The 27,360-nt window shown below is 37.6% G+C and overlaps 1 protein-coding gene across 7 annotated transcripts in view; it reads right to left on the bottom strand.

The window, feature by feature from the left end:
• Positions 1-27,140, bottom strand: part of mrtfab (myocardin related transcription factor Ab) — a 36,654-nt gene extending 9,514 nt beyond the window's left edge. Inside the window, exons 1-7 of one of the 7 annotated variants that reach the window (XM_087784367.1) lie at positions 26,868-27,140; positions 26,302-26,351; positions 21,749-21,928; positions 5,069-5,134; positions 1,736-1,791; positions 1,514-1,589; positions 690-863 (exon numbers count right to left, since the gene is read on the bottom strand). In XM_087784367.1, the coding sequence (XP_087640493.1) occupies positions 690-863; positions 1,514-1,589; positions 1,736-1,791; positions 5,069-5,134; positions 21,749-21,928; positions 26,302-26,344 (595 nt within the window). In that variant the 5' untranslated portion in view covers positions 26,345-26,351; positions 26,868-27,140. Of the gene's footprint in view, positions 1-689; positions 864-1,513; positions 1,590-1,735; positions 1,792-5,068; positions 5,135-10,380; positions 11,085-19,224; positions 19,824-21,748; positions 21,929-26,301; positions 26,352-26,867 lie in introns of those variants that run through there. The other 6 variants (XM_087784370.1, XM_087784368.1, XM_087784372.1 and 3 more) reach the window with 6 other exon arrangements.
• Between the last annotated feature and the right edge of the window lie 220 nt (positions 27,141-27,360).

The following is a 27,360-nucleotide window of genomic DNA, read 5'->3' as shown; positions in this document are numbered from 1 at the left end:
TCTGCTGCTAATATCAAGGATGCTTTAAACAACAAATACTTTGTGGGAAGATTTACAAAATTAAAAAAACATGTTGGGAGAAATATGTGAACGATGACAGCGAAGGACAATCAAGAGCCTATTTGTTGACAAATAAGCCACTTGATGACACACTATATTTATACAAAACCTTGCTTTTTATCAACTTTATTTAAAATTTCGCTTGATCAAAGTCAATGTGAGGATGGAATGCTTGTTTGCATTACACACTTAAATGTTTAAATCATGAATGGGTTAATGAATTAAATGATCCAATTCATCTGCTTTTTAATGTCACCTTAAATTGTTAAAATGTCAGCGTTTATTCAAGTTTATTATTGTGTCAGATCAAACATTCTGCTGTATTTAACAATGTCAACCAATGTCAATTTAAAGTGATACTGACTAATATTTTAACATACAACTTAAGCGATAGAAGAGACAGAAAATAAAGAAATTTAAACAGATTTAAAAGGCAATTCTTAAGATTAACAGTTACAAAATTAAATATAAGTTTAACGTGAAACTAAAGCACTAAAAATGACCTATGAATTACTTGAAATTCGTCATTTGCAAACCCTGATAAATGTAAGTAAAAATAAGAATTTGACTCAATTGGTAACTCTGACTGTCGATACATTGATCGGTGAGTTGAAGGTGAAGTAGTTTACCCTCTGGCGAGTGTAGAGGGATTTCGACGGACAGGATGTTCTTGTGAACCAGCTCTATTGGACCAGGTCTGTGGGAGATCTTGTCGTTGAGGTCATCCGCCAGTCGAGCCCTTTTGAGCAGAAGCTGCTTGGCCTGCAGGGACGGCTCCGCCGAGGTCTCTGTGGGTGGCAGATCTGAGAGTTACATGAGTAAACAAGTGAATTTCTTCGAGAGGTCAGTTTCTCCAGCACAACTTCATCACCACCACCACCAACCACCACAATAATTACAATGTCAATACTGTTATTACAGAATTACAACTGGCCATTAAAACATATTGCTGCAACCTTCACAGAGGTGAAATGACAAAAAATATATGCCTTCTTGTTTATTGTTCTTAGAAAAGGGAATTCATTTTATGTACATGTTTTCATTTTTAATGTTTAATGTCAAATAGTTTGAACTTTAATCTTTACAATATAGAAAATGCATTGTATTTGCCATGCCTGTAACTTTTGAGTTTTGAAGCTCAACTAAGTCAAGTTGGTTTATCGCTTGACGTTTAATAAATATAGTAGTTTAATGATTAAGTATGTTGGGGTTTTAAATGACTGAAATAATTAGGATTCACTAATTATAACTAATTTAACCAGTATAAAAAAAGTGCTTCATTAAAACATTTGTTCAGCCACGATGATGAATAAAAAGAGGACTTTTCTCAGAAATCATTATGGTGTGAAAAATAAATAAATAAAATTTATCAAATACAGATTATAATGAATTGATACATGTTTTGAAAATTTCTAGACAGCACTAAAAATATAGGTTCAAAAATAAGGCTCACCCTCCAGAATGTGCATCCTCACCAGCTCCGATCGCTCCGGGCGACTCCGGATCTTCCTCTTGAGATAGTCTTCGGTCTAGGGTCAGAGATCAGATGATCATCAACTATAGTTCACTTAATCATTGTGTTACGTATCACCCTTCATCAAATATTCCATATTGCAAAGATTACTTTTAGACGTTGGTTCTAAATAATTTAGCAAACATTCATCAAGACACTGACCCGTGCTCGCTCCAGGCTGCGCCGCTGCTCATGAAAGGCTGCCGGGCTCTTCAGAGCTGTAGCAGGAGGAAACAAAACAATGTTCACATGAACAAATGCTTCTGACACTTTCCGATAGTGACTATGCAATAACCGATCGTTAAAAAGGAAGAAGAACTAAAACTAATGAGATAAGAAGGCTGACGCTGTTGCTATTCTCAACCACTCTGTCAACTGCTGCTTCCTTTGATGACCACGAAGAGACTTTTCTTGTGAAAAACCAACAACTGATCTGGTTTTATTAACCCGTTTGATTCTTAAGAACAAACTCAACTAAAGTCAGGTCTTTCTGTAACCGTTGTAAGATCGGGTTTTTCCGAAATTGAGACCTTCCACGGTTAGAGCTGACAGGTGTTGTTTTATTTTGGTTTTCAAATCACTTTTTTTTTTTTTTCATAGTTCTTTTAAGGTTTACATTTCAATAAAGTTTGTTTAGATATCAGCAACTACGTCTGCCACAGTTAAAGGATCAATAAAATCATGCGAGATCCCATGGGTGACTGAGGACGAGAGGATACAGCCAGCTGAAGCTGCTTTGTTTAAACCTGATGTTTGGACATAGTTTAGCTTTCAGGTCTATCAATTCAATCTCAAGATGTCACTTAAATTCCGTGTCTCCTAAAACCATTCAGAAAACCATGCAAGTGTATAGAAATATATAGTGTATTGAATAGTATGGTGGGATTCATGTATCTTATCAAAGCATATCGTGAGATTAGTGTATCGCAAAATGCCTAGAAGAGCAGTGGTCCGAGGCCGGGGCGAGGACGAACGTATCCGTTACATCGCCGGACAGAAAAAGAAAAGAAAATATTCCATGAATGTTGTATTGATTAAATGTCTGAAGGCGTTTTCATTTTGGTCAAGTTTAGATTGATGTCAAGTCAACTCAAGAAACAAGTTAAAAAGTGAAAAAAAAAAGATTGTATTGGACCATCTTGTTGCATAGAAACTAGACCAGGGCTTCTGCTGATTCAGCGTTATAGTGAGAATGAGATTTATTTTTTAAGATTTAACACGTAGGTCAGTCTTTGAAAATAATGCCCACATTAAACCCGTCTGTGGTGAGTCTGAAGAACATCAATTCTTGATGACACATCATGTGGGGCGGATCTTAGAATGGGACAGAACATCAGCGTGCAGACTGATGGATGGACTGTTGCTGAAACGGAATATCAGCATTGATCCCTTGTGTGTGCATGACTTATAGTCCACCGTTCATACAGGTCGAGACATAAATCAAAGTTAGGGTGTTTGATGTGGACTCACAGTCTTGCACTATTACGATTTACTTTAATTCACTTGACCTATATGGACATTTTAGTTTTCCACATTATTTCAGCTAAACTAAATTACATTTGAGTAAAACCTGCAACTAAATAAAAACGTATTTAATAGTTTTCAGGGTTGAAGTTCACTTTATTATACATATTAATTATATAAACAGCTATTTCACTTGTAAAATTAATAAATTCTCTGTTGTTATTTACTCTTAAGTGTGGTGGAAAAATACAATCCAGATCCAAAAACTGTGGGCAGAAAAGGTCACTGTTTGTAGGTCTTGTTTTTAATGGCACTTTCTGGCCTTAGAAGGATAAGAGAGTAATTCATATTCACCATAAGGGGGAATTCTGTCACATCACCAGCCCTGTTTTAATTTTTTCTTTTTGTAAATCAACAGTCTGAAGCTGAAGTGTTTGGCACTCGCCATCATTCCATAGTCTAGCTGCTTATAGACCAAGAAAGAAACAGCCAAAGTTTCAATCCCAGTGCTCACATGTGTAATTATAGCTCCTCTGACGACAAACTATGAATTGATCTTGAACCATGTTAATGATCTCGTTTTGTGTGGGAACAAAATATGAACAGGTGGGTGGAAGGAAAGTGGGTGGACAGCGAGTATGAGGTAAGAAGGCTGTGATGTGATTGGTCGACAGCAGGTGAAATCCCTGCCAGTGGTGCGGGAGCGTGGACGTGGTGACCACGTGCTTGTCTACAGTACGCATCTCCGGGATTCTTCGTGTTGCAACATTTGACGTCCAAAGAAATCCTACATACCAGCTATGATATATCAAAATAGGCGGCTGATGTGGCGTGACCAATGAAATAACTTCAGGAGGATAACTGTGTCAGCTTCACCACACATTCAGGTCTAACTAGATGTTAACTGCTCCTCCCACAACCTGTTTTTTTTAGCTTGGAGAGGCAAAGATTTAAAGATTTTACTGTTGACAATAACATACTTATGAAAGAAGAGCATATTTTATTTTTATTTTTAGAAGAGTTGAGTATATTTAGCGGACTGGATTTTAATTAGTTTAAAATCTTTATACATAAGTCAAAGTCTTCCCTTAAAATGTATTATCACTTATTTCCACTTATGAATGTCATTAGTTTCATTCTGACTTTGCCGCCTGTTCATCGTTCTCATTTGTTACTTGTTTAATTCATTTTTTTTATTTTAGGTTCAATAGGAAAACAACCAGGAAACATGTTTAAGAAGATGGTAATAAAGTCAACATTAAGAGTAGAATATTATTTTTAACAGTATTGCTTTTCCTTAATTGATAAAGAGCATTTTTACAGGTTCTGTCGGAAACACACATTTTTAAAATACGAATTAATTAAAATATATAACAATCATTTTTAACTGCGGTCAGTAGGACCTTACGTCGAAGTTAAATGAGCCAAACGTTCTAGTTAGACATAAGCCAATGATGGGAAATTATTTCATTTGTGAGAAGTGAGAATTGCATAAACCAAAACTGTTAGAACTGAAAACTTTAGGTACAGATCACATCTGTTATGTTCTCAAAATATATATATATTATATATATATATATATATAATTCAAAATTCAAAATATTAAAATACGCATTGTCTTATAAATCATCTTGTTCATTAACAGCATCTAACCCTCACATCTAAAATTTTATTTAACAAACAATTTCTTTGTTTTTTAATCTTTTCAGAGATGTTGTACAACTTTTTTAGTTCATCTTTTTAAACAGTGAAACAGGAAGTGGAGACACAGGAAGAGGAAGTGTTAGTTGATGTTGTAGAGTGATGCAAAATGAAACTTCACTCAACGTTCCCAAATCAAATGTGACATTTACCGTTGAAAAGCAACTAGGGTGTAAAAAGCAAAACGCAAACATCTAAAATAGTTTTCCATGAACAAAAGAGTGGCTTCAAACTTATACAATGACAACTTAGTCACGCAGCACTCGTATCACTGTCTTGACTTTCATCACATCTCTGCTCGTAGTTGAGTGCAAAAGGATGAGTACTTACGTGGCATGATGCCTTGGCTGACAAGTTCCTCCCGTGTTCGTCTTTGCTGGAGTTTGAGCTGGAGGACTGCATTGAGACAGAGAAGGTGCGGAGGATAAAAGATTAGAAAGGACAGAGACTGTAGCTACAAACAAGAAAGTTGTATTAAATAAAAGCAGCAGCAGATTAGAAGGTTTCCTGCAGGCTCTCATCTACAGAATAGTGTTAAGAAGAAGCACGAGAGGACAGAGGTGAAGAAAGACCTGCAGTCTGCCACGCTCAAGTCATCTTCTCACTTCTGTATGCTTAAAAAAAAAAGGCGTTGCAAGAAGCGCAAGTAGTTTAACCTCGACTTCCTCTTATGAGAACATACAGAAGTCATTGGGCAGATTACATAAATGTCAACTGAGAAAATGTAAGAACACAAAAGAAAATGTGAAATATTAATTGACGATGTGGAATTGAGGAGTTTTTAAACTAGATTAAGAAAAAGCTGCTCTTAGTTTAAAAGTGCTTTCACTAGAAAACAGGAAGTATTCGTTACATAACAATTGTGGCAACAGCGAGTGTAAAGAACACCACAAGCAACAAAAACATCCTTGACCCCTGACCCCTGAATTCATAACATTTCCATCTGAATACTGATTTTAAATAATCAAACAATAAATTACAACGGCATTAATGGGGCTATTTATTGGAAATAGGTGACGTTTTAAGGCATCTAAGGTAATAAATGCATCATCACTTTATTTTGAAGTATGTTGGAGGCTTTAAACAAGAAAATAATAAAAGTACTCTTCCACCACAAGACAAACTTTGTTTTACTCCCTGAATCTATTCAATTTTGACAATTTGCATTGTCAAATTAGTTGTTGACATTCATGATTTCTATCTTGTTCTGAAAAACAGCATTTTGAACAAAGTGCAAATTATGTACTAAATAGTTAGAAGAGTTAGAAAAGTTAGTCTAGAGTCAGAAAAGTGTTCCAAGGCTTTTAGTCCAAAAGTCAAATTCCAATAACAACAAGTAAACACTCTAGAGCAGGGGTGGGGCCCGCATTATACTTTAGGACTTTTGTAATTTCCTCTACATGAAATTAACAAAGTATGCTTCAATCTAGGTTCTATAGAGCAGAAGGAAAAAAGGGTAAAAGAAAAACGGCTTTCAATGATGGGAAACATTAAAAGCTATATCAAAAAAAGGATAAAAGACTAAAACAAAAGCTTTAATTTAGTCGCATATTATTTCATGAAAATAAATAAATTCATAAAAATTGTGTAGGAACTATGGATAAAAAATATTCAAATACAAAGATGAAAAAGAAAGAAAAACGCATGAAACAAAGTATATTAACAAATGACACTTAAAAGTAATTAATAATGAATAATTTAATACAAAATGAAATGTAAAACAGTTTATAGTTGTTTTTTTTTTAATAGTGGTTATTTAAACATAAGTTGATGTCAACTTACTAAACATATTTTTCTTCTGCTGTAGAGGCGCAGTAGTCTGACAGTGCAGATATCAATGAGCTGCAGGAGTGTTTTCAGATGGAAAGCAACACATGCGGGTCAGTTAAACTGAGCCGAGTTCTAGTTTTATATGCACCAACTGACCCGACTGAAAGGGTATATATGCGTGTTCGTCTGTGAGCGAGTGTGTGGCCTCCCAAACATTTCTGGCTAGGGATGTGACTTGTTTGAGGACATGCAGCACCTGTTCTTTCCTACTAAAAACAGTGACATCACTGATACTTGACAGGCTAGCTAGCAGGTTAGCTTCTCTGCATAGCTTCGGCAGTGTATACTCTTGGTAAGTGCTAACAATCCAACACTGGGCTGGAACGCTGCGAGTAAATCATCAAGAGTTGTTGCTTGTAAAAATCCATTCCCTGGCTCCAGATTGTGTTTGGAGTACTCTGCACTTCTTTCGAATATTTACACGCGTGTACACAAGACAGGGTCGCACTGGCTCCGGAGCCTCACTTGAGAAGCAATAACACGTCCATTTGAGTTGGGTAATGTAAACATTATAAGCTAAACACAACCAAGAGACAAATGTCCCCAAAGTACCTACAACTCACGTGTTGCAAGATGCACCAAAAGACTCGACAACACTGTGGGGGTGAGCGGCGTGTTTGGAGTGTGACAAGCAGATATGCCTTGCCACATGGCACTTTCAATGAAGAGGTTTATTCTGGGAAAGAGAATCTTACACTTCCTCTGTGTTGAACCTAATCCACCTTCAGACCACCTAGACCAGGCAAGTCCAAGACCCTAGTTTTAGTTTTAACCTTTAAGAAAAAAAAGTACTTTCATGTTATGCATGTTTTTGCTTTCACCTTAAAGTGTAAGAAATAACTGACTTTGCTGTACATTACTAGACATCTGTTGGTGTCGCGTCCTGTGTTAAACATGTTTTGGACTAATAGTTTGTAAAAGATATCTTACATTTCAGCTGTAACGGGAGCTGACCATCCTCAGCTGAAGTGAAACCTTTCTCTGCTTGCAGGCCGACACCACCCACTTAACGAAAAGGGAGAACTTTCAGTTCTCACGAAAATTTGTTAAACGACATTGCATCAACAAGTGAATATAGTTTAATACAAATACAAGGCGATAATAGTTTCTTCCGTCACTTTACAGACTGACATTCGCAATTAAGATACTGCATACTGTGACATACACTAGTCATCTTATTGAAACAAGCCAAGAATTTTAAAATGATCATTGGAGCTTTTGTTTGGCAGAATTTAAATCATTATTTAACAACACTGTGGTCGGAATATCAAGAAGGAACTGATGGTGACAAGGAAATAACCTGTACTTCCAGAAGGAAAAAAAACAAACGTGGACATGTATCGAAACAAACAAAATGGTTTCAGAAAGAGTCTCGACTTGACTGATGACTTTGTGTGCGACTTCTGAGACGGAATCTTAGCCAACTGGGCTAATCCTGCTTCACTCTGTGGTTCGATTCTGATTAAACATGTCTCGATGCCGTCACCGTCCACCAAAGACACCTGGTGCAGCTAAGCCCCGTGGCACTGCCTGAAGCAACACACTGCTACAAAACAACACAAGAAACACATCCAGAGAAAAACTAGCAAGCATCGGATACATACCAATTAGAAGCGATAAAATACCATTCCATGTGCAAGGATGTTTGCTGGCGTTAATTGGAAATGTGCTTCGTGGTGTGATTGGACGCAGCATCTGCCGTCTTCACACTAGTGCACTGTGATGGAAGCGACAACACAAAAAGTGAACTGAATACTAATCATTGGGAAGTTGAGGGATGACAAATCAAGCTCTACATTTTTTTTGTAGGCGATCTAAGCCAATTCTTTAATTAAAGTCAACTTTAAGATTTTAGAATCTTGTTCAAAGGGTTAGTTCACCTTAAAATTCAAATTTAATCTCATTGTTTACTCACGCTCATGTTGAATCAGGGTTTTGATTATTTAAAGTTTAGTACATTCGTTTTGGAGTTACAGGCAAAAATGTATGTCCATTTTAACGTAGTGACTGGTGCTCGTCATTTTCAACTTCTTCCAAAAATACACTTTAGAAATCCAAATACCTCCATACTGCTCGTCTGTAATGTCCGTCTTGTACTGAAGCCTTGACATGAGGAATTTGTTCAGAAAAATTGTAAATAAGTCTATAATTTAAATTAGATTGAAGTGATTTTCCCAGTACTCAGCTGCTGCCTGAAGTCTTTCCAAACACACTGCAAGATTCGGGAGGATAGCCTAGCAGCTGGCCTAGCCACTTCCGCTAAAAACAATCTTAAGATAAACACTTTTTTCAGAACTATTCCTAATGTTGTTGTGTCATTTTGGAAGAAGATGAAGACGACGACAACCGAGTGGCAGATGCTTCTTTAAAATGGTTATAGATTTTTGTCTATAACTTTATAGGACTATCACTTTAACACTTTATCTTTTTAAATACATATTCACAGCAATTCTTAGCAAAACATTTATGGCGTAATTTTGACATGTAGTCAGATATAGAAAAAGTGGATGGAGATATTTGAAACTATTACACGGGCATCACAATAAAAAAAACCAAAAAAAAAAACCACACAGACACACTGCTACTGGAAACAAGATGACGGCAGCAGAGTGGTTCAGAATGATTGAGTAGGTCTACTTAGTGGCGTCTGCAGAATTAAAGCAAGATAAATCAAATTGACTTTCTTCGTGGTAGCATCCTCAGCACTCTGTGCTTCAGCGTTGGCATTAGCCAAAAGGTAGTTTAACACTCCGAAGCAGAGTTAAGAAAATACACATGTACAGTATGTACAACCTAACGTTTAACCATAACTCAAGTGGATTATTCGATAAAATACAATTCTTAATTGTTAATGATATGTCACATTGTACAACTGCATGAAAACATGCCACAAAAACTTCCAATGCGTAATATGACTTCATAACTTTTTTAAAAGAACAGAATAATTCATTCTAGTTCATAATTAAACAATCCTATCAATCTCACCTAAAATGAGAAAAGCCCTCGGCGAAATTGATAATTGAAGCAGCTCAATTGATTGATATATATAAATATAAAGTATGAAGTAAAAAGTGTAAAAAGTGTCTTAATGAAGTAATGTATTGTTTTTTTCTTTTTACTTAAATAGATGTTATTTTAGTCAGTTACTTCCTGCTGTATTTGAGATCAGTTATTTGATATTCCATAATATTCCTAATGAGTTATTGAAAACAAATACACATTTCTTAAATATTCTAGACTCCTTTTGCATACTTGACATCGACTCCTAATTTATTGTTGTCAACATCATATCAATGTATATACAAGATCAGTTTTGCATTGTCAGACACACCATCAAAATGTATCCTGAATGTTCTCGTCTGAATGTGGTTAAATATGTGAATTTATCTGATCAATACATGAGATATCACAGGGGAAGGTGCCATACGCACATGAACATTTGCCAATAACTTAACTAAAAATACAGACACACAAGTAAGAGTTGTCACGTGAACTTAATTAATATATATAATAAAGTTAAGTCAATTATATTTTGGCTTAGCCCTTCTTTAAGTGTTGCCTGCATTTACTATAAGAGAAGACTTCCTTGATTTCCTCATGAATAGTTCGCTACATTCCTTCAAAATAAAAGCAACTGCAAAATCTAGAGTAGCCCACAACGTGAACCACTTCTCTTTTTTTCACCCTCATTGTTCAGTTAGTGCTCATGCATAGCGCTGTAGTTATGGATCCACACAAACCCTGGGACACACGTCAAAGCACAAACAGCAGAAGATCTGAACACCACTCGTATAATGTTTTTGTGTACTGACTGTGTATAGCTCCGGGTGGCCCACCTTCTTTCAGGCTCTGATAGACATGTCTGTCATGGTCACTCTTCGGTCCTGACTTATCCATATCATCTTCCATTGGAGAACAGTCCAAGTGGGGGGGCTCAAAAGACAGACAGTTGGTGTCCAGCATAATCAAACAGATGGGAGATCAGTTTAAAACGACAAATATTAGTCCTTTCATTTCAACTCAAGTTTGCCACCCGAGCTCCAACGTTTGGACGGCCTTGACGTGTCAGATGGTACCAGCTGTCCCTCTAAATAGACGTCCTCTCTTCCCGAGGGAAGAGCACGAGTCTACTGAACTCCAATTCAAGTGATAAAGTCTCCTCTCGAAACAGACAAAAAGGAAGACTCCCTCAAATGTCCAGCGCCCTTTACCCGAGTCACATTTATTGATTATCTCGTCTTTTCCTCATCGCTTCTCATCCGCAGGGGAAGCAGGTGAGTCATGACTGGTTCTGAGGAAGGTTCGCAAAAGGACGGAGACGAGAAATCCACAGGGCCAGAGGTGGGGAAAGAAAAAAGAAAAAAAAGCTGTGCGAAGAAGCCGGAGAAGCCAGTTGCGTTGGCAGAGAGGAAAGCAGTGAGCGCAGCAGAGAGTGCGCCCGGTGAAACTGCTCTGGTTGCAGCTCCTCCTGCATCACACGCACACGCGCAGACAGCACTGCTGATAAAGTTCTCCAGCTGTTGCCGTTCATTCACAGCCATAGACCGACTGACACACAAACACTGTCCATCAAGACAGTCTTCTTTTTGACACGTCGCTTTTTAAATATTTCTGAAGAACTGAAATCGGATATTTATTTACTTTTAATTTTGTACATTTTTTACGAGAAAAAAAAAAACGACATCCATTTTTCCAGAAAACTAGCCGGTAACAATTTTAAGGGTTTAAAAGCTACCAGAAAAATCAGTTCAGATAGGATGAAGGAAAATGGAAAAAGGTAAACATGATGGAAAATACTACCAAGCAAGAAAAGAAATGAAGGAGAAAATGTTGTAAGGATGGATATTGAAAGTCATTCAATAGCACTAGTAAAAAGGGAAACATTTGACGTTTTATTTTGTTTTTGAATTTTAAGCACATTTAACTTAAATAATAGTAATTAAAGAACCAAACGTAACATTATGAAAGCTATTTATTTCCCAAAACATTTTTCAATAGCTATATTGAGTGAATAAAACCGCTCACAAGTACATTAAAAAAAAAAGAAGAAAGGATAACAGGGTTTAGAATAAGAAATTAATAAATAAAAAGAAAACGTTCTTTCTTTTACAAAAATCAATGCTTGTCTGATAGCAAAACAACTTTAAAAGGCATCGAAGAAACATTTTCAGGAAATGGAATGAAATTTTGGACTAATAATGTTTCAAAGTTTTACAGCAGTGAAAGTCGTTTTGTGTTATTGTACTATATGTTCTATATAATGGCATGTGAAATGCTGCCCTAGGCGGAGGAGTGCAATGTCCCAAAGCTTTTTGAGTTATTAATTATTAAAAGTCAATAAGTGAAGTCAGTGTATTCGTGAGAACAAGAGTCAACAGACTACAAGCAAGTAAATAAGTAAGTAATGGTTATTTCTAGAGCTGCCTTTCTAGAGAAAGTGTCCAGTCAAGGTTTTAACGACAAGTCACAGTACTAGTCTCCAACGATGACCTCATTTTATTTGGTAAAGTCCAGCTGCGTTCATACGATACATCAGGAAGTAATGATGATGTTGAGAGCGATTGATTGGACACTCGATCCCTCGTATGTTTTTCTCGTCCTTGAGCTAAAGCAGCACACGCGTGAAGCTAAAGGCGAGCGCTCCGAGGGAATGATGCGAGGATTTAAAGCCAATGCTTCCTGATCCTCTTGTTTGACTAGGGCTATTTTGTAGTCTGGTCCCACCACCAGAGTGTCTGGGGCTCCTCCTGAATGCTGATGGTTAACGGTGTACCTCGTCGCAGTCCCCCACCCCTTTGCACTCTGGTTTAAATAGCATGACCAGCTGGCTATATGGGGGCTATATTCAGCATGGTATCACCTGTGCACCGGCAGGGTAAGGTTACCCTGAGCCGTGCACTCACACGTGCATGCACACACACACACACACATGCATTCACACACACGCAGGGCTTGCATGTATACACACGCCAACCTTCAGCCTTATATTTTCAAAGGCTGTACTCAACACATCTATATAATTTAAATACTTTTATTTTTCTGACTTTTTAAAAACATGTTGAAGAGAACTCTTCGTTCCATACAACCATTTGTTCCCCTTGTGGACAAATATAGATCATAAATGAAACAATCTGATTAATCGTTTATCAGGTCGATATCTATTAATATTTAATTATTACCAGCAATTATTATTGATGTTCATAAATTACATTAACATATTAAAAGAGTTTAGTTTGGCTCCTTTGCTCAGAATAAAGATGAATTGAAAAACAAGTTTTAATCAAATCAAAATTTACATTTCGTCTCAAGTTCTGTGGATTTTTATGATAACATTTGCTTTGCAGATTCCTCTCTGTACGATGCCAAAAAGTTAATCACTTTAAAAATGTAGTTTTTGGAAATCACATGGTTGAATAAAGGAATGTATTGAATGCTGAACTGCCGCAAACAATAAAATGAACAGCAGTTTTCAAACACACCTCAAATGTCTGGTCAGAGTGAGACATTGACCAAGGATTGGCCGGCGTCTACAACAACTGACCTGAGTGTCCAAAACTTTGTGGTGATTCATAGTCTGGACAGGAAATATGATGACGCATAGTTGGATTATAGCTGGGTTGCTGAGCTAATCTCAGCGACACACATGTTCGCACCACAGACCCGCTCATGGAGCAAAACATGCCAGTGCATTAGTTAGTTAGTGTGAGGCAACTTACTGTTTACGGCACAAAGTTAGTCTAGTTCATATCCTCATGAAAATATTGTGAAGACGCTTTTCAACTTTAAAGTCTTATCAAAATTTGACGATCGTTATCCTTATCTTTGTTGAGAGAGGATTTATGACATTGATTTAACAGACGAGCGTTGTCTTCCCCAACATTCATTCATCTGCTTTTGCAACACCTGGTGTCATCTACTAATATTTCCCAATAATGAAAAGTACTAGTCAATGATTCACATTCTAATGGTAGTGAACGATATTCTGGCACAACAATCTTCTTAGCACAACCTTCAAGTAAATGCTAAAATTGTAATAGTACATTACAAATCCTTCAATTATGTTGTATGAACAGGGAAACATAGTTTTAATTTAAAGGAAAATGATAAATAACTGCAGTTGTGTTGAAGAATTGATACTTTATCTTAAAAAACCTGTCAGTGAAGGAAGTACACAGATGTGATGTCTGTTTGAAACCATGTTTGTGCTTCAACTGCAGTTGGGTTTTTTTTAAACGAGAAATGTTATTCGAGTAGGCAGAAGTGCAGCTATTTGGCCTTGGACGTCCTTATCTGGATTTTTGCTTCCTCCTTTCGACTATGAAAAAATGGAGAAAAAGAATAAACAGACTGTCTACGGACGGTATGAAGGCATTTAACTCCCTTACTGCTTCCTATTGGTCACCATGACCTTGAGCTGAAAGTGGAAAGCACTCGAGACCCAAGTGTCTCACTGCCGTGCCTTCAAAATAACTATTGTTTTCATGTTTTTTTTTAACTATATTGTTGATAAATGTTTAAGCTTTAAACAATGCCAGCCACCAAAAATAATGTCTCGGCCCAAACCTGAGACCAAACTACAGATTGTAATATAAAAAGCAATTAAAATACAAGTGGGAAACACTGTTTTGGTCTTCATATGGAGCAGGAAATGAGAAAACGGATGTGATAAAATGCTGTGGGCGTTCTACATGTATTGACTGGAGTCAATTGTAACGCTCCAAACTAAATAGAATGATCAGCAACATCGGTCTAACTCCAGGTCAGAGCAGTCGTTAACATTCCAGCAGGGAAAACAGAAGGTGTTTTTCTTGTTTATTTCCTGAAAGACCTCCCCCCACTCAACGCTGTGGAATTTACCACAGGATTTGGCAGCTACACAGTCCAGACATTAAGTTTTTACAGTTTGATCCTGTGATTTTGTCAAGAAAACTCACTGTAGGATTTCCTTCAATGATGTCATGAACCGAGAGGCTAATGGCTGCCATGTGTGTGTGTGTGTATTCACAAAAGAATGTGGAATCTGGATGTAAACATGTACACTTGGCGCAGAAAACCCTTTGTATAGGATGATACAATAAGTTAAAAATACAAGAATTTGATCCAGATATTGTACTTTAGTGTGATCTTGTAGAAAGAACAAAAATAAACATTTAAAATATATTATTTAAAAATGAGTTGATCAAAAATTAAATTAACACTATACGCCATTTTAAATATAAGCAAATTCATGACTATGTAATTTTCACTTACATAGGTCTCCTTACTTCATCTACAACAGAAACGGTTGGAAACTTGAAGCAGCAAAGACTAATTGACTATAATTAAAGGAAATTACAGTCAATTACAACTGGCTTCTCTTGTTACCATGTTCCGACTCACAGCAGTTGCATCATTTCCTACAGATAATGATTATGCACGTGTACAAATACAAACACATGCAAGTAGATTGTACTCCAGTCTATTTTACTCATTTATTTAAACATTTAACTTTCTCCACAAGGCAGGACAAATGCTACATTTTGAATATTACGTGATGGTTATTTCTCCAAAGGATCAGGCCTTGGGTAAATGTCAAGATGTGTAAAGCTGTAAAGGTGATTGAAAAAGCACTCAACGTCAACAGCAACTTTCTCACACTGGCACCGAGCACGATGAGAAAGGAGATTCGATTCGCTAAAAGCCTATAAAAAGCTTGTGTGTGCCCTCTTTGAGACTCATACAAAACATGACCGACGACCATGATTTGTCACACCGAGTCCATACAAAGGTGATTGTACGTTGCAGAATGACATTGCTGTATCGGTTATTGCTGAAGAAAAATGGAGGCATCCACTATCGGGCGGTGTTTAATAACACAATTGCTTATTGTGGAGCCACAACATAGGTCTAAAAGAAAGGGGGAAGTAGACCATCTGATTTACAGAATGACATGAAGTGTGTAATGAAACGAAAACCAGAGCAGCAGGACTCTGGAAAGAGTGAATCCTGGTGTGTGAATCAACACAGACTGTTACATAATCTACCATCTGAAAATGATTTCATATGTTCTGGACCCCCTAACCTCCTGCCCCACCAACTGAGGTAACATATTTGCTTTGCTCCAGTGGGACCAGTTTTAACCTGGGGCCCCAAAACAATGTTCCTCGGCAAACAAAAAAAGGCAAAGATTTTAGTCTAATACAAAACATTGTGAAAACGTCTCCATATGATACAACAGTCATTGACTTAATTCAAATTAGTTTCCGACTGAATATAGTCAGTTCCATAAAATGTAATCATTTTTAATTGGCCTAACCTGTATGAGATCGACCCTTGTAATATTTACCTTTGTGTCTTACCATCTACACTGCAAATGCTAGATGAATAGACGACAGATTTTTGTGGCCGTCACTCGTCTGTTTCCGTTTAAGATTATGTTGAGTTTTTACAATATGTCCATTGTGTAAGGCAAGTTGTGAAGCCTTTAAAAAAAAGAAAAATCGAATTGCTCTGTTAAATAAAGTCAATAGAAAACGACTCAAGGTCACCACATTTGTTACATTAGCTTTAATACAAATAATTGCTAACATTTAAAGTGCAAAAAAAGCACAAAAACAGCTTCAGAACTACCTTGGTTTATCTGCAGGTGTATTATTAAACAAATTTCCTGTATATCGTGTACACTTTGACTTAAGGAGTATCTGATCAACTTTACCCAGCTCATCATGTAAATAGCATGTTTTCTCGCACTAAAAAAAACATCAACAGTGCATTTAAAGTTGGCCAAAAGTGACAAACAAGAATATATATTCAAATACCAGTTGTATTGTTCATTCTGCAATGACGGGAAACTTTGAAGTCTAGACTTAACAACAAAGAACTCAACTTGAACAAATATTGAATTCTTCTAAATAACTTCCTTGTCAGTTTTTCAAATGTGAATTAAATCACAGATCTAGAGTCAACCGATGACGAGTGATAAATAAACAATGAACAAACCTGCTGAGGATGTGTGTCACTCTAACCACAACAACACTCACGCCGTCCTCTGGATTGTTCATTAGCTAACGTTAAGTTGGCACATGAGTCAGAGGAGGACGGCTGTTCCATTATTCAGAGCGACAAGAAGCACAAATCCGCAGCAGGTTGTGTACTTGAAACAGGTGGGACAAGGAGGAGTAATTGAAAACAAAAAGAACGGACATCTTATTATCCATCATTAGCTCTTCCATCGCCATTTTATGTGAAACGGTTTTGACAAAGGAGTCTTATAATAATAAATCTTATTCATTATGCTTTCGTTGGCAATAATGGTGGTCTCTGTGGATTTGTTTAAAGAGTTCTCTGCGGCATGAGTGGGCCTGCACCTGTGGGTGTGTGTTTGCAACGTTCTTGTTTAGACGAGCACATCTACCAATATCTGCCTATGCGTCTGTTTTTCTCCACCTCCGGGCTAAATATCTGAGCGAGACCATGCTTGGCTCTCGCTTATCATTATCTAACAAGAATGCACAGGAGTACAAATCATAACAGACGAGCGGCGTCCTTGTTCAAATGCAGTCAAGAAGAAGGAAAAGGTGTGAAAACATCAAGACCAAAGCTCGTCACTGCATGTCTCGGTGCTGAAAGTGAAAGGTGACGGGTTCGGCGTTCAGGACTGAAACTGGGGGTTTTGGTGAAAGCAGGAAAAAAAAACAACTCTTATGTTCAAGATATATAAAAACGCACGCTAAAACATAGGTATAATAAAATTCCAAAAATTATTATCTCACTTTTACGATATGAAATTTCAAGCTTTAATTATTGTAACTACATTGAATAGGCAGAAGATATAGTAACATACCTCAACTCCCATTATTACAAGCCAATGATGCTGAAGTTCAGAGTTCATATTATAACTAACATTTCCTTTTTTATTTAAACTTTCAAAACTATGACAGCTTAAAGTTCTTAATCTGCCTGTTTTGTGGCAGAGATTTAGCAATGTTTAGATTTGAGGATGATACACGTCAAATTATTTTGTCCAATCAAACATTCATAGCTATGAAAATAACTTGCACTGTCAAGCTAAGAGGCAACACATTTGACATTACCCGAGGCATGATTCTGCACCGAGAGTATGCTTCCCTCAACAGTGTAGCAAGTGTTTTCCTACTAAATTAAACAATTTTTAATTTCAAAATTGCACAGAGCTAATGAGAAAAAAACAAAAATGATTTAAGCACCGCATTCAATTTCTCAAGGCTTTTTCATCACACTTCAGCTCCCTTTCAAGTTCTCAACGACAATCCTGGCTAAGTCCTTCTCTTTCATGCCATTTATCAGTTTCTCCATCTCGTCCTCCCTCTCTCCTCCTACTGTCGGGCGAACAGAGTGCTGCGCGGGCCTGTGCTGCTGGCAGCCGCCCAGTCTGTTGCATAACTGCACCATCCTTGAGTCACTGCAGTGCTCGGATGGCAACAAATGTCTTCATGAAAGAGCGCACACACGTTTCAAGTCCATTTAGCCACTGATAGCATACAGTAGAGTTGACGAGAGCAAGGAGCTCTTACGGTGACGCAGGGACAGTCGGGGAAAGAGCTTGATCTGTATCTGTCTTTGTTTAAGAGTCGGGATAATGCATTCCATCAGAAAGTAAACACTGCAGGAATTTCAGTCTGCTCTGATGCTCACCCCGACGGCTACTAGTCGATGGTCATTGTCTGTGACCACTTTGTCCCGTACGTCTAGTTGTGGCAAATACTGAACGTCACGACACACAACGCAACCATGTCTGAAGCCAGAGTTTAGTTTGTTAGCGATCGTCTGGTGAATAAAAGCATATCACATTAAATCAGTGCAAAGTAAATGTCAAAGACGGAATCACCCAGTAAATGTCAAGGTTCTCTTCTTTGATACACGTTTAATTTGCTTTTAGAGTAGATACCTCTGAACAATTGAAAGGACAACAAAGACGAAGATAGACCACCTCATCAACTATTGGTATAAATAATCAAAATAAAGTTAAGAGAGAGAAAAAAAAAAAAAAGTCAGCTAAAACTCCTGTTAGTCAGCTAAAATTACACTGGAAAGCTGTTGACTAGTGATAAGTTGTGCTAAAAGGTTTGAATGAAAAACTTTCACATATAATCAAACAAAACAAATTTAACGTGCATCCACAGTGTGACAAATAATAACACACAAGAAATCCATGATTTTTGGATAAAAGTAGATCCATTCAAAAAGATTTAAAAAAAAGTTGAATTGTTGATCTGCCAGTAAGTGCATCATTCTAAATTGATTCACTTCAAGTATCCAAAAAAGTGAAAGTAAAACCAATTGAACCACTATTGCTTAACTTAAAGTTAAGTTGAACACGGCAAAGTAAAAATCTTCAATGTAGCACAAGAGTCAAAGTTACTTCCTCACCTTCCAACTTTTCTTCTACATTTAATAATAGACCCGTTTAGGAACATGTATCACAGAACACCCATGTAACTAATCCACACTTAGTTATAAACGTATGTTAATTCAATCGTGTCCATGCTCCGAAGATGACATGTCACTTTAAGACAGACAAATAGAACTCATGACTCCTGAGTCAACACAGGTAACATTTACCGACAGACTGAAGCTCCTCAACAACACCTGAACTAAACAAAGATAACCTGATACAGCAGAGAACAGCTTGTGTTTACCTGGTGGGATTGTCATTTCCCTCTGGACCATGCTGAAACGTCTACCCTCCTGGTGACTTTAGTCGCCCATAGTCTGACCTGGTCCGGTTCAGAGAATGAAAAGAAGTCCAGTAAAAGCCAGATAGAAGACACCTCTTCCCTGCTGTGGCGCTACTCGCGAGGTTGTATCTGCACCTCACATTCCCTTTCTCAAGACTGCCTGCCTGCATGTGTGTGCACGCCTCAGCTCAGAGGGCGTGTGCAGGTCGACATGTCTGTCCCTCTTTGCTCTCTCCGGATAACAAAGTCTGCCCTCGAGTCACACAGGACTGGTGAAACCACTGGATACGAAAGTGTTTTCCAGCAAGAAGAAAAGTTTGAAAAAGTTGAATCCTGAACCTTTAACTTGCATGCTTTCTTTTTCTTTCTTCCTCCCTTTTCTTTCTGCTCCCGCACAGAAAAAGTTATGCAATACTTGCCATTACAGGCATGACCTTCCCCTCTTTCTTGCCTTCCTTCTAATGTAAATGCCTGCACTCCCACGCAGAAACGAGCTTGACTACTTCTGATTTCTGAAAGGATATAATCACATTACAAAAGCATGGGCAGCTCTGTTTTTTTTTGTTTTTTTTTAGGGGCGGGAAAGAACAGGAAATGTTAATTGTTTTAAGCCCTTGAGTTTCAAAGATTCGGGATCAGTATATTCTTGTGCATGTGTGACCCAAACATCTGTCTCCTCTCCTCATCCTGAAAAACATGTCACCTCTATATATAAACACGCGCACGTTTTAGGAGTAACAATCCGTCTTCCTGTGCCGGGCCATTACACAGGAAGAAGACCTTGTGCAATACAGGGATTGCATAACCAAATGGGCGATAAAAACTTTGATAAGATGCAGAATTGCGGGAATTCCTCTCTGTGCAAGACACATTGAAGTGTAACAAAACAAAGCTCTGCTGGCTGGATTTAGTGCCTGCAGCGACACGCCAGATTTTTTAGTGAACGACGAGACCTCACAAGAATAGGTGGGTTTTTTAAATTTGGGAGTGGTGTCCTCAGGCAATGAAAAGTGTGAGCCTTTTGTGTGTTTTTTTTCTCGTAGGAAAACATGGTCTTGTGACTCGCCGAGACGCCAATGTATGGATTGATACTTAATAAGACAGGAACTGACAATCTGTTTACTGTTGCTTTGAGAATAATGAAGTAAGCTGGAGAACAACGTAAGAATGAACGATAGAGCTTTGTCATCGAATCGACTTATTTGATGGATTTCTTTGTTTCCGAAGACAAAAAAAGTAATAAAATACCAGCATGTGCATGTCCGTCTGGTATCAAAATTACTATATAATCAATGTATTCAAAGCATTCTGCAGAGAAAAGATTAATAAAAGGAAAATATCAAATCAATAACCAACTTTCATGTAGCTGTGATGCCAGAACCTGTTTTTAAAAAAGCATGATGAAAGCTTATCAACCATGTTTTATATGTTTTACAACCCTTGTGTTATCTCAGGGTCAATGTGACCCAGGGCCCCAAAAACAAATGTGTTTGTGGTATTCCTGAGATAATACAAGGGATACCACAAACACATTTGTTTTCTGGGCCTTCGGGTCACATTGACCCTGAGATAAAGTACGGTTTAAAAAAGTCTTTAGCAGTAGATGCATTAAAAAGGATTTACAATAAATATATAAATAAATAAGGTTGAACTTTAACAATACACAACTCAAAAGATCGTCATCCAACACATAATAATATAAATAATTAACAAAGGCTTTTATCGGCCAAACAGTTACAAACAAATAATTCACAAAGCCTCAACAAATCGCTTGATTATTCATATAATGCTGAATGAACGGGGCATGCAAGTGAATTCCATCCTTTGAGAATATTTTCAAGCTAAATTAAAGTAGGGAAAAAAAATGGATAAACAGTAAACTTGGTCAGTCGTAACATTAAACTCAATCAATCCAGCTGATCCATGAGCGGAACCGTCGCCTCAACCGTAATTCAGTGCATCAGGAGGTCGGCACAGAGAAGCAAGCCAATTAGCAAAATTAACTTCCTCGCGAGCATCTTTGCTGTGATCGCACCACACAGTTTCATCTGTCTACACACACACAAAAGGGATTACACTACAGCTCTCACATGCTGAGCACAACTTTGGCACAACTTCCACAGTTGAGTGCTGAACACAATGTACAGACGCATCTGACGTCCAACTCATGCTTCCAGAACTGATCCTAATTTATGGAACATGCACTTGTAACTTGGGCTGGAAAAAGCTGGAGGGAGAACAAAACATTATGTTAAATATGAAGCCAAAAATAATGACATCAGATGGTACGGAGGGAATCCATCCCGAGCGGTGACAGAACACACTCAACTCGGCGAGAGCACAAAAAGTACAGAATTCAACTCTTTTTTTTCTATTAGTAATGTTTTCTCTTTTCCTCTGTGAAACTGATCTTGGATTGATGTCGTTTCAGTGTAAACGTGAGGCCAACGACACACAACGACGTTACACATTAGCAGCGTCTCACCGTTCTTGCGCTCCTGCAGAGGCTTTGGATCCGGTTTGAGCGACAGTTCCTGCAGCTCCTCAGCCACGGCCTCGCTCTGTGGACTCGGGACCAAGTCGCCCATTCCTGCTACTTCCATACTGCAGCTACTCGGTAGCTCTGCTTCTTTTGGATGCAGCATTGCGGAGAGTAAAGAGAGACCTGCACAAATAAATGTGGTTAAATTAGGCTTTAATGTTTTTACATATTAGCATAGTGTAGTGACTGAATGTAGGGGGGGGGGGGGTAGCTACATTTTGGGGGGCACTGGATCAGTTTATTGCAGTGAGATGCAAGGGACAACCTGAAACCAACTGTACTTCATATATTATTGTGTATAGTATTTGTTTGAAACAACGATTTCGGAGTTTGACTGAACTCAGCAAATCTTCGTGATTAAAGAGTGGGAAAATGTCTTGAAAAACAGGGTTCAAGTCTAAGTGGGGGCCTTCTGTGATTTGGGTCCAGAGTTCCCTCAAACACAAACAACTGTGGTGAGATGAGTGAAGAGAGCTGCAGGGAAAGAGGATTAAACTTCAGCCATCAGAGAGGAATTTGCATGTTTAAGCCTCAACAACTGTCGCTACGGTCACCCAGTTAAATACTTGTCTATTTATGGAGCCGGGATCCTAACTCCGGGGGAATGTACGACGACTTGAATGTGGTTACGTTTTCATTTCAAAAGAAAGTTATTTCACAAAAGTCTTTCCAACTTTATAACAAACAAACAAAAAGAAAAACAACAACAACTTAAAATCAAATACTTTCACGTTTACCAAAGTTACGTTTTTTTTACTTCATGCTTTTGAAGCCTTGTGTTATCTCTGGGTCAAGGTGACCCGCTGGCCTGAAAACAAATGTGTTTTTGGTATCCCTTGTGTTGTCTTTGGCTCAAGGTGAACGACCTTTCTGGCTTCCAGAAATACATATGCAGTGGTGGAGGTCGTTCACCTGGACCCAGAGACAACACTAGGGATACCTAAAACACTTTTGTTTTCGGGCGAACTGGTCACCTTGACACAGAGATATCACAACGGTTAATAAAGGAGAACATAACCGATTAAGAATAAATCAATTTACCTTACACCAATAAATTAAGTCAAAAATCATGAATTAGTAGATATAAATAACTTATGTCTAAAGCACATAAAACAGACACACACAAAAAAATAAATCACTAATTTTGTCCTGTTAAATCCCAGAAAGTGATGAAAATAAAATATAACCAGAAAAATGTTTTTGTATTGATTATAGTAGGAAAGAAATTGCCCAGAAAAAAAATTAAATCTAAGTTCATGCTCTGCTGTCTGTAAGATTAAAATGGAAATTACTGAAATATTTAGGTCGATATTTTGGAAACATTTTCTCTTCCTGACAGACAAAAAACTTGATGGAGCATGTTTTTCCAGGTAAATTGGCTTCAATTCGGATGAAGAAAATATCAGCTGATGACTGTTTGCACTTAAGGAGGGGTTGAAGTTCACTTCAATTATCAAGGGACAACACCTCACATTTGGAATAAATAAACATGAAGAGCAAATTAGCTCAACAAAGAGTGAAACGTTCCCGTTAACATGCGATGAAGCCAAGAGCAAAACAAACACGGGGTAAAATTCTGTTTTAATGGCGTTTTGAGTTGATTACGACTGCAGTGTGATGTCCAGTCATGAGGTTCTGACAGGGACATGGTCACTGCTGGACAACAAGGCAGTCTCAGTCTTCATTTTTCCTCCTACTTGTAAATGTTTAACCGTCTATTTGAGATAGAATAACAACTCAAGTCTAATATTGATCATGCCCGAGGGACATTTTTAAATCATGACAAGTTTATCCTCCGGTGTGTGTCTTTATCAACAAGTTTTTGTTACACTTTACTGAACGATATTGAATGCTGTGATGGACCTTTTACAAACTATATAAATATATATTTGTGGATTAAAAGATGGAAGCGTTAGGGTTGGTGGTGTTTATATGCGGCCAATTAATTAAAACTTCAATTAGAATTAAGTTAGAGAGAAAAAAAAGCAGAATTAATTTATCTTTTAAAAAAAACGTCTCTAGTTCTTATGTGAGAAAGTCAAGGTATTCCCAATACCAATTGTGCCCAGGTTCTCCTGCTGTTGAACATGAAACATGAAAGGAACAATCACTTGAAAATGTTTGCAGTGTATGAAGCAAAAGAATATTCCCATCAGAAATCTAAACTGAAACCCCATATTCCTAATTTATATTGACTTTGATGCAGGGAAATGAATCACTAGAAGAAGTTTGGGTTAAGCCTCCTTCTATACAACCAATAAAAAGTCACCAAAAGTCTGAATGAAAGTTAAATAAAAGCCCAGGTCATAAAGTAAATGTGATCAAAGCTATTTTCCTTGGGTATAAACAACAGATTCAGGAACACATCAGAAAGCTAGAGAGGCTCTTATTAACTATAAAGTGTACATGTTTAGAAAGGAAAGGAACAATTATGTTTTGGAACTGATGTGATTTGGATAAAATGTCAAACCCACCGAGAACAAAAAGGTTTGTAAGATTTAAAGTTAAGCTTGATGGTTTTCTGACACTAACATCCAGATTATTTCACACACTGAGTCTTCATGTTCCTCCTTCACATTCCTTTTTTCCATGTTTCTGTGCACATCTTCCTCTTCTCTCGCTATATTAGTTGCAGCACTCCAACGGTTGTAATCCAGGATTACTATGAATCATAAATCAAAACTCAAAGAAACAACTGGAAGGTGTGGCGGCAGTTAAGAGTCTAGTTTATTACCAAGGTTGTGTTTAGGTCACTATAAAACTGAACATGATTGACAGTAGGCACGGAGCTATCAAACATTTATTTTGTAACAAAACATCCAATGAAAATGCAATCAAATAATCGAGTGATTATCAAGCAAAACTTGACAACTGTTTAAATTAAGATAAGCATTACTCAAAGTAGGAAAATAAGATTTTGTTTGTGTTTTTTTTTATGGAGTACTCGAATAATTTGGAAGGAAACTGATTGCCCATGAATGAACTAAAGGCATATGACATGCATAAAATAAGAAGCCCAAAAAATGATCAACCCATAAATTACTTTCTTGTACCAATTGAGAAGTAGTTACTAGGGCTGTAGCAAATCATCTCATGATACGCTTCCATACAATATATATTCAACTCACGATAGGTTTGTACACCATATATATTTCTTTACACTTGCATAATTTTCTTAAAGCTTTAAGGGAACACGGAATTGTATTGACATCTTGTGATTGTTAAACTGTCTTTTGGTTAATACAATAGAACCGAAAGCAAAACAATGTCCAAAAATCTGCTTAAAAAGCAGTCAGGATTGTTTTTGTCAGTACAATGTCATAGCTATTGATGCAAGACGTTAAAGGGCACCTAATGTGAAAACTCAACTCTCCTGACTTATTCACATGTTGTAAATGTTGAAGTCGACCTCTTCAAAATGCAGTCGGTCATTCATCGTGACGTTGCTCCGCTTTGAAGTTATTACTTAATAAAGTTCTCTCCCTTCTGAAATCTTGCCAAACGAGAATGCTGTTTAAATTATACATTCTGACATCACTCTGGTGAAATGTCCTCCCCTAGAAGCCCTAAATCAGTTAAGTACCTACATGTTAATCAGGAAACAAAATAAATATTTATGTAAACATGGTGAGAGTAACTTCTGCCTTTAGGTGTTTTTGTAATGTATACATTAAGCAGCAAACCTTATTTTTATTATTCATTTTTAATGTACAAAACGGGAGTTACAGGGCGTGAGTCCTTGAATGCAACTTGTGTTTTTGTGACCAATCAGAGCAGAGTGGGCGTGGTTGCTTGGACGAGACTTCTTCTATGCTGAAAGAGAGCATTTTGAGTGGGCGTGACTTAAGTGTATTTTCTTATATAAATATATTTATTAAATGAACACTTAAATCAGCACATTAGGTGCCCTTTAAGTGGCCTTTTCAAGAAAACATGGATAATGTCTACGTAAATATCAGTTTCCAAATTTGAGTGAGATACTTTTCTTAGCATCATTAGATTTAAACGAACAAAAAAATGCACCTTTAAGAAAACAAGGCTATCATAACATTGATTGTAATAATAAAGTAAAAGCAGTCACCAAAAAAAGGGATCATGCAAGATCTACATTTTGTGCGATCAAATACAGTGTCAATGATTAAAAAAAAAACAGTTAAGCCACGTTATCTCAACAGGAATGTCATCATTAGAGCTTAGCTTGAGCACTGCACTGATATACAGTAACTTCAACTTGAACGGATCTGAAGTGTCTTGTTTCCGCATCACTTGCCGCATCCCATCACGTCTGCTGCCCAGACATGCAGCCTAATGTATCACAGCACACTTAGGAAAAAAAACAAGGAGCACATTCCTCTACACGCCCATGTCTCAGCCTTGATCAGAACATTTGGGAACATCCCGATATTGCTTCATTCTTACAAATTATGTGGAGGTTGTCTTTTTACAAGGAAAAAGTAGACATCACTGTAGAAAAAAACAGAAAATATATAACTCACCTTTCATGAGATTGTGAGAATGTCGTCGCCCATTAGAACACATAATAATCCTGCAGAGATAAAACAAAATGTATCTAAATCATATTCATATTCTTTTGATAAATCAGGGTTTTAAGGCTCTGCCATCATGATGCTTCCAGGGAGTTTCTTGTGACGTTTGTCTAGCAATAATTCATCTTTTTTTTTTTTTCTTCCATCAAAACAAAGTACAACAACGACAAAGGTAGTTTCCACGTTGCAGGAGGCCTCTGTGTTGATGCAGCTGTCACCACTCAAAACACACTTCCATGCTAGGCTATTGTTAGCATCTCGGAATGGGAGAGTCACTACAAGCACGAGATAAACGCGACACACGGCCATAGCTCGCATTCACGGTGTCACGGAGCAGGAAAAAAAAACAAACCCAAACATAAAGACTGTAAACATGTCGGGGTGACAGTCAAGACTGAGCCTCCTAGCCGGCTAGCTTTAGCATGTTCCACTGATCTGACATCAAAGCCGCATTGCGTTCAACAACGATGAGCGACGAGAAGTTGCAGCGAGATTAAAAACAAACTGACGCTTACCTATCATGGTTCCTGGATCTGTGTTTTCTATGTATCGATACACGGCATCGCACCACTTCCTGGTCACAAAGGGGGAAACTTTAACCGGAAAAACCTTCTCCTGCGTGGGATGCAGGAACCACTTCCTCCCCAGTACCTTGTTAAAAACACCGTGATGGATGTCAGACGCGGGGATGTTCGCAGAGACTGGTGTTGGTCGACATTAGTTTATCCATCCCTAAAATATATATTTTTTAAAACTAATGTTCAATTATGTGTGACTTTGTAAAAGTAATGAAGATGCCATCACGTCGTTCAGGGGAGCCGAGGAGTAGTTTGGTGGTTGTCGACATCTAGCGGAGGGAAAATGTATTGCAACAACAAGCAACAGGTAATGCCGACAAGTGTCAAGCTGGAGGCCTGGAGGGGTCAAACATCTGCACAATTAGTTATTTTCCACGACCCTGTTGACATTGTAATGACTCAATTTATGTATTTTATATAGTTTCAAATA

Source organism: Callionymus lyra, chromosome 2, assembly GCF_982586985.1.
Source record: "Callionymus lyra chromosome 2, fCalLyr1.hap1.1, whole genome shotgun sequence".
NCBI classification, from domain to species: Eukaryota; Metazoa; Chordata; class Actinopteri; order Syngnathiformes; family Callionymidae; genus Callionymus; species Callionymus lyra.
Note: the sequence above shows the minus strand (reverse complement) of the source record. Positions and strands in the feature narration are given on the sequence as shown.